The sequence below is a fragment of the Papaver somniferum genome, chromosome 7, assembly GCF_003573695.1.
Source record: "Papaver somniferum cultivar HN1 chromosome 7, ASM357369v1, whole genome shotgun sequence".
NCBI classification, from domain to species: domain Eukaryota; kingdom Viridiplantae; phylum Streptophyta; class Magnoliopsida; order Ranunculales; family Papaveraceae; genus Papaver; species Papaver somniferum.
This window is the reverse complement of record NC_039364.1, coordinates 248456340-248464049: the sequence shown is the minus strand read 5'-3', so window position 1 is coordinate 248464049 and position 7710 is coordinate 248456340. Positions and strand designations below refer to the sequence as shown.

The following is a 7710-nucleotide window of genomic DNA, read 5'->3' as shown; positions in this document are numbered from 1 at the left end:
ATTATTGAGGTTCAATGTTTCTTATTGAAATCTCTAAAATATGTTTTGTCATATAGTAAGTTGTTGTGCACCATTGACCTGATTTTGCGTAACAAGAACATAATTTCTGCAAATGCATTCATCCTCAGCTAAGGTAAATCTGCGACCGCAAACTGGCATATTGGATTTGTGGAGTGAAAGAATGAAGATTGAAGAAATGGTGTGGGTCGAAATGAAATTGGATATTATATTTATAGGGTGATGAATTGATGACAGTTAGATGAGATACAGCTAGCGGTCAAGTTTCCACCGCTGGCAGTCAACTATTGACCATCCGGTGTAAGACTCGACCTGACCTAGTAAAGCGGCAAAGTTTGCCACTTTACCATGCGAGTGCAAAAGTGGCAGACTTGTGGCTTTGCCTCCTCCATATGAACCGTCCTAACAACACCACCCCAATATACCCACAAAGATAAAGGTCTCCAACATAAATGATCTATGGAGAAGGATACTTGATACTTTATGTTTGATGGTACATATTTGCATTTATTCAAAAATACCAAACCGACATGATCAAACAAAGTAATCTGAAGCCAATGACAAAAGTTTGGCAAAGGGAAAACTGTCAAAACAGCTCATGGGCTGAGAAAATATTAGAACTCTTGCCCGTCTCAATAAAGAATTGATGAAGAGATGACTGTGAGTGTGATCTTATCCTCAAAATTGCCCTAAATCTATGTTTAACATATAATTTGGTTCACTCATCATGTGAATTACATTGAGTTTTTCCAATAAACTCAACAAGAGTCAAAATTGTTATTCACTTCTCCTTGGCTTATTAATCTGCTTCACTCTTGAATAAAGGAAGACTCCAGCAAGAGCAATCCCAGTTCCTGAAATAAAACCAAAAAACCCCATATTTAAATCTCAGTTGCAAACATGGGCTTAGTGAGTTGCGGGTGGGGAAAGTGAAATAAAATTTACAGGACGGCTGAACATTATGTAGCATGAAATTAAGAACAGAGTCACAGACAACATCATAGATTGGAAAAGACAACGTTGCATTGCATGCATGCAACAACTGAACAACATAATCCAAATGAAATAACTGAGTTTGAAGTGTGCAAGTTCTAATAATTCCAATCCGATAGTATCCGGCACTATAACCTTATGGTATTAATCACTGAAAGAGTTGATGCCTGGATACACCTATTTTCAAGAGAGACAGTGCCATTCCTAGTCGCTATTTGTTCTAACAAGCAAGTTCACACATTTTATTTTATTTTATTTTTCAAATGAAGAAAATGTAATAGAGAAGTAATGAGATTAGCACTATTGGGGAAACTAAATTTTTCTAAACTTTCCATGTTTTGCCAATATCAATTTCAAAGGACTCTGCAACGATAACAACCTCGAAGTACTAGTGTGAAACGTTGTGAGTTGGAATGTTAAAATGATGCTCAAAATATAACAAGCACAAGCGTGGACATGCAAGGGATTGTCATTCTCCATAATAGTAATACAGACTACATCCGTTTGATCCTAATCTAACAATAGCATAAAAAACAAAACTTGAGTTAAATTCACCTGTTGATGAGCCTGGAAACAAAGCCCAGATAGAAGAGTCCTCACACATAGTTCTCGAACATCTAAGCCCTAGCACGGCAGAAGAAAAATGTAAACGAACAGATTCCTAAATGATGCTTTAGGGAAATATAGATTAGTGATGTGTTACATTTTAACTAGCGTGTAATACTTACAGCAGACTGCAGGAATGAAGGAGAAAACTTAACACCTTCCATGCAAAGCGTCAGGGGGACATTCAGTGCAAAGGATAAGATTGTTATCATAGAGAAAAGAGTTATGTTGTCCAGAGATTCCTGTTAAAGATTAAAGTCAAGACAAGAAGTAATTAAGTAAAACTATAGTTGTTGAGCCTAGACAAAACCTAAAGTGCATGAAGTACAAGGACAACTCCGACACCTATTAGTTAGGAACATTCAACTGATAGAACCACAGATTTTGCACGGAAACAAAAGAATACTTGCATTACTTGAGTATGTAAGCTACCTCTTTCTTAACCATGAATTGCTTGCTGAATACATTAAGTGATTGATTAGCCAAGTTGGATCCCATTGCACTCCAAAACCCAACCCTGTCATCACAAATCAGAATATAGGCCATTCCTCTAAGCTTGAGTATTAATAACTCATACTGTACTTTACGAAGAAATATCTATGAATAGAACAAATGGGATCTATGACTTTTTATCATAAGACTAAAATAACATCAGATATGTTTCTTACCAATCGAATGAGGCTTCAGTAAGTGAAGCCATTGCTACTCCACCAACAACTGGAACAAGGGATGAAAGTACCCAAATTGTTGGAACCTATGCAAAGAGTACGATCAAACTAGTCTTCAATCTCAAATGAAAAATCCATAAGAAATTAAAACATACTGTAAAAAATAAGAACAAGTGCTTGATACAGTACCTAGATAGTCAGCAACAAAATTGGTTGAAAATCCAAAGCAGCAGTTTACAATCCGTAATCATTCAAAAGTAACATAGAAATAAGAATAGATACAATGGTATACCTCTCCTAGGAATAACGCTGAGATGATAACTGAGAAGAAAGGCTCCAAAGCTTTAACTGTATGCGTGAAAGAAACGGACACCTTCCCAAGACTCATATTTGTACAAAGGTTTCCCATTGTGTGCACTATCGCCAATGGCACAATTGCCACAAGCTGCACAGCATCCACAAGCAAAAAAACAAAAGTAATGGCAACTTAGATCACAACTTAAGAACATGAAATGACACCAAGTATTTAGGTATAAAGAATAGAAAAACGGAAACAAAATTGAAATGGAATTACCTGTGATTTAGTGATGTTAGGTCTTTTGTACAGATTAAACGACCACATGATTAGAATAAGAAGCGTGCCTATAGCGAACTGAATTAATGAAATGGTTACTGGGTAGGGATAAACCTTCAACACCTGTTTATTAAAAATGCTGAAGTAGATATTTGAAACATACCATAAACAAAATAATACTCCAAGCTCCAATCTCTGACTCAAACTATTACTAGACGATGATGATGACGGTGACGTTTCATGTATACTTTTAATTGCGTCATTACATCTAAAATGTCTACCAGATTTAGATGTATTAGTATTCCATTTACAAGAATTAGAATACGTAGATAATGACGAATATGGAAGGGAAGTAGTAGATGATGGAGGAATAGAAACTCCATTAATGGATTTTCTTTTGAGCAGAAATGAATTCAATCTAAAATTAGGGTATCGATGTATGAAATCTGTGTGTCTAAGATACCATGTTGATGAAGAGGAGGAGGAGCAATGGGGAGGAGAGAGGAGAAATGCGTTGCTCTGCATTTTATTTTATTTTGTTTTTGATTTTTTTGAGAGACAGAGAAAAACAGAGGCGGCTTCTTGTATGCTATCTAATTAGTGGAGGTTTTAGTCATCTAATCACTAACTAGACCCGCAAAGATTTTGTTGTTGATTACTTTTCCGCAAGTAAAAAAGAATATTTGACGAATCTAGCCTTCGTGGGAAAGTGATCTCGGATATCCCAACTGAATCTGTTTTTAGACGAGATTCCATCCCCATGAGCTAAAAGCCTAGGAGGGAGAGGGACCATCATTTTGTTTTCATGGAGTAGGTTGTTGTACTTTAGTTTGTCACTCCTAATATGCCGTCGAATTCTCAAAATGGATGTTCATGTCAACACGATACTCCCTGAAATTACATAATGGCAACGTTGCCTGGTACTTTGAAGAATAAATGCAAGCGGTTTCTTTATCTTTAAGAGCTTTTGTTTTCTTTCGTGTTCATACAGATTTCGGAATTTTGTTTTCATTTCTAAACATGGATTGCGGTATTTGCTGATACATATCCGTATCTGGGTATCGTATTTGTATCTGTTGACCATGATCTATGATTTCCAAATTAACTACGTATCTTCTGTATCCAATACGTATAGTATTTTTATGTCATATCGACCCTACCTGTCGATAATGTTTTCTTTCTCATTGTATCACCGAAAGTCTCCCTTTTCACTTGATTTCTTTTTCAACGATGCTACATCGTGAATTCTACATCGAGAATTTACCGACACTCAGAGCCACGGCCCCCCCAGGAGAAAAGGTGATAGGGATTTTGTTTTTTGTGGGCCCACTAATTTTTGTGTCTCGCAGTGGAAATCACGGGATTATCACGGTGGATCTAGACTTATTGTTTCTTTTTACATTTGGCTCTCCTTTTTTCCGTTCTTTTTTGTCTGATGTAGCTTAACGGCTCTTTTCTACCGGACTATGACCGGAAATTTCGCCGATTTTACCAATCTCTACTGATCTCCCTCCTTGTTTTCTCTGTTTCTTCATGGATACCAGCAATCACATAAAATCATTGTCTTTGTGTCTGTAACTGCCTATCTAAAACCATTGGAGAATCAATTGGAAACAACATCACCTGCTACAACCCTATCAACTCTATCAATTCTGATATCACAAACATCACATATAACAAAATCACAACTACTATCACAAGCTATGTCAAAATTGGAAACTTCATTCACACCAATTTCAATCCCAAGATGTGTTAATTCAGGTGATTTTTCTTTGATTTTTTCTTCATTTTCAATGATTACTGGTGATTAGGTGGTGTGGATTAGGGCTGCACATGGGCGGGTATAAGCTAAAACCAACCTCGCACCCACAGACTGCGGGTTTTTTTTCATAACCAACCCCGCCCCCACAAACAGCGGGCGGGTTTTGTTACCTGCCCGCTACGGGTTGGGCGGGTATGGGTTTAAACGGGTTTAAACCCGCTTTATATTCAAGTATTTAGAGTAACTTCTATTCTCCTTGATTAAGTGAGAAAAAACCAAAACCCCCAAAATATTCATACCTAGGAAGTTCACAGATGAAGATTAAGTGTTGAATATGTTGATTTTTCGATTGTTGTCGATTTCTGGTGAAGATTCGAAGTTGTTGTTGTCGATATCTGGTGAAGATTTCTGGTAATTGTCGTTCGTAGGTGAAGAAGAAGAACTGAGGAGGAAGAAGAGGATAGGCCGAACAGAGAGAAGAGTGTAGAAAGTGAATGAGGGTTATCAGTTATCCTATCTACTAGTATTAGGGTTTCATAATGGACGACTAGGATTAGCTTTATCTAATGGTATATAATCTGCGGGTTTTTTGGGCGGGTATTAGCTTAAACCAACCTCGCATCCACAGACAGCGGTGTTTTTTTTGCATAACCAACCCCACACCCACAACGGGCGGGTATGGACTAAAAACCCACGGATATAGCGTGTACGGGTGGGTTTGGGTATCGTGGGCGGGTCTTGTGCAGCCCACTGTGGATGATGAATAATTGTCCTAAATCCACTTCCATTAATGGTTCAACAAATTTAGGTATGTCTAACGTTAGTAATAATAGTGGTTCAAACAAAGTTCCATCGATTGATTTACCTGATGATCTATTTGAAGAGGGTTTGAATCCGTGGAAATTTTCATTAATTGGTAGATTGAATTTACAGAAAATTAAATTTGTGGATGCTGTTATTATTTTGAGAAATCAATGGAAATTGGTAGGAGATTGTAAACTTATTCCTTTAGGAAAAGGTTATTTCACTATCAAATTGGATAATGAAGTTGACCGTAAAATGATCAAATCTGGGTTATGGGAAGTAACTGATCAAGTTCTTAAAATCAGAAATTCGGTTTCTAATTTTCGTCCTGAATATCAAAGAACTTCAAAAGCTCTAGTTTGGGTTCGCTTTCCAGGTTTGGGGTTAGAATTCTGGAATGAGAAGATATTGTTTAAGATTTGTCAAGAGATTGATACACCAGTTAAAATTGATACAGCAACAACAAAATGTGAAGTGAGTTACTATGTCAATGTACTGGTAGAAGTAGATTTTGATCATCCCATTCCTAATAAAATATGGATCAACACCAAATATGGAGGGTTTTTTTCAAGACATCTCAATTCCAGATTGCCCAAAATTTTGTCAAACTTGCAGAATTATTGGTCATCTGATCTCTGAATGTAGAGTGGAGAAAAACAAGAATCAATCAAAGGGTAAACCTACTCAGCAAAATAATGTAAGACAAACTTTTTCTCCTTCTAATCATAGTCCTTTTGATATATGTGATAGATCTGAAGTGCAGCAGCAGGTAAATAATAATGAGGTGGTACAAGCAACTAGTTCAAGTTTTGTTAAACCAATGGAAGTAGATTCAATTGTGAGCAGCATTACTCCTCCAACTCAATAAAGAGTTCAAACTCCTGAGCCATTATCTACAGTAGTTGGAAGATGTAATAATTTGTCTCCAAATGAAACACAAGAAGAGGATGATGATTGTATTGAAGAAGAGATTATGGCTGAATTAGAGCCTCAAAAATTGATTCAAATAGCAGATTCTACTGATTTAGAAAACAATGTTGTTAAATTTGTTGATTCTGGTTAAGGAAAGGTTACTTCAAAACCAGTTGCTTTTACTTCTTGGTCTTTAATAGCTTCTAATTCAGCTGGAAAAGGTAATTCAACTGCACGTGCTACACCTGACAAGTATATTCCTGGCATAGCAGTAACTTCCAAGTCAGCTAGAAACAGTAAGACAAAAGAAAATACTACATCTGAAAAAAATACATTCCTGGTATCACAAATGTAGCTTCTCCACCAGATAAGCATATCACTGGAAACACTTAAAAGGTAACAAAATACAATTTTAGGAAAAGTGTTGGAAAATGAAGTCCAAAAAACCTCCAACCTTCAATACGAAGATTCTTTTTTGGAACATAAGGGGCCTTAGAAGAACTAGGGCCCAACAGAAGCTGAAAACTTTAGTTAATCAATTTTCTCCTACCTTAGTTTGGATTGAAGAACCACATATACATTGTACTCCTTCTTTTTGCAATAAATTGAACTTCCCTGGAATGCAATACATGGCAATTCATAATACTTCTTCTAATCACAAAGGTAACATTTGGTTATTTTGGAGCAATTCCATTTCTACTCCTTCAGTAGTATCTATTACAAGTCAGATGATAACAGTAGCAGTAGGAGATGTTATGGTCTCAGGTTTTCATGCTAGTGTTAACATGGTGCAAAGAAAATTTATGTGGTCTGAAATGCAGATGATAAGTGATCTTAAAAAGCCTTGGATTGTATTGGGGGACTTTAATGCAGTGCTTTCAATCGAAGAAAAAATGGGTGGTAGAACTCCTTCTAGAAGATCAATGCTAGATTTTAATGAATGTGTGGATCAATGTCAGTTAATTCAAGCTCCCAAGACTGGTCTGGATTTTTCTTGGTCAAACTGTTAACATGGAGATAAAAGAATATTATGCCATCTTGATAGAGCTTTTTTTAATATGGAATGGTTGCAAAATTATCAGGATTGGGGATATAAAGTTGGTCTTAGAGTGGTATCAGATCACTCACCTTTACTTGGAGGGTGTGTCAATATACCTAAACCAAAGAATGCTAGATTTCAAAAAATGTGGCTTGAACATCCAGGGTTTATGAAGTTAGTAGAGACAGTTGGACAACATAGTTGTCAGGTGATCCTGCTTTTGTGTTTATACAAAAACTTAAAAGACTTAAGAAAATTTAAAAGAATGGAACTGGAGTGTGTTTGAAATGTACAAACAAAAATCAAAGAAGCTGAAGAGAATGTCAGAGCCAAA

The 7710-nt window shown here is 36.4% G+C and overlaps 1 protein-coding gene across 3 annotated transcripts; it reads right to left on the bottom strand.

Moving 5' to 3' along the window:
• Nucleotides 1–460: 460 nt before the first annotated feature.
• On the bottom strand, nt 461–3449 carry LOC113300080 (triose phosphate/phosphate translocator, non-green plastid, chloroplastic-like). 3 transcript variants are annotated; one of them, XM_026549250.1, is made up of 8 exons: nt 3023–3159; nt 2860–2937; nt 2578–2730; nt 2286–2371; nt 2050–2134; nt 1740–1859; nt 1567–1635; nt 461–872 (listed from the first exon to the last, which is right to left on the bottom strand). In XM_026549250.1, exons 1-8 carry the CDS (start codon nt 3023–3025, stop codon nt 828–830), a joined length of 639 nt encoding a protein of 212 aa, XP_026405035.1. In that variant the 5' UTR covers nt 3026–3159; the 3' UTR covers nt 461–827. The 3 variants fall into 3 exon arrangements, with proteins under 3 accessions (XP_026405035.1, XP_026405036.1, XP_026405034.1); XM_026549251.1 differs by having other exon boundaries at nt 2860–2927; nt 3023–3134; XM_026549249.1 differs by having other exon boundaries at nt 2860–3449.
• Between the last annotated feature and the right edge of the window lie 4261 nt (nt 3450–7710).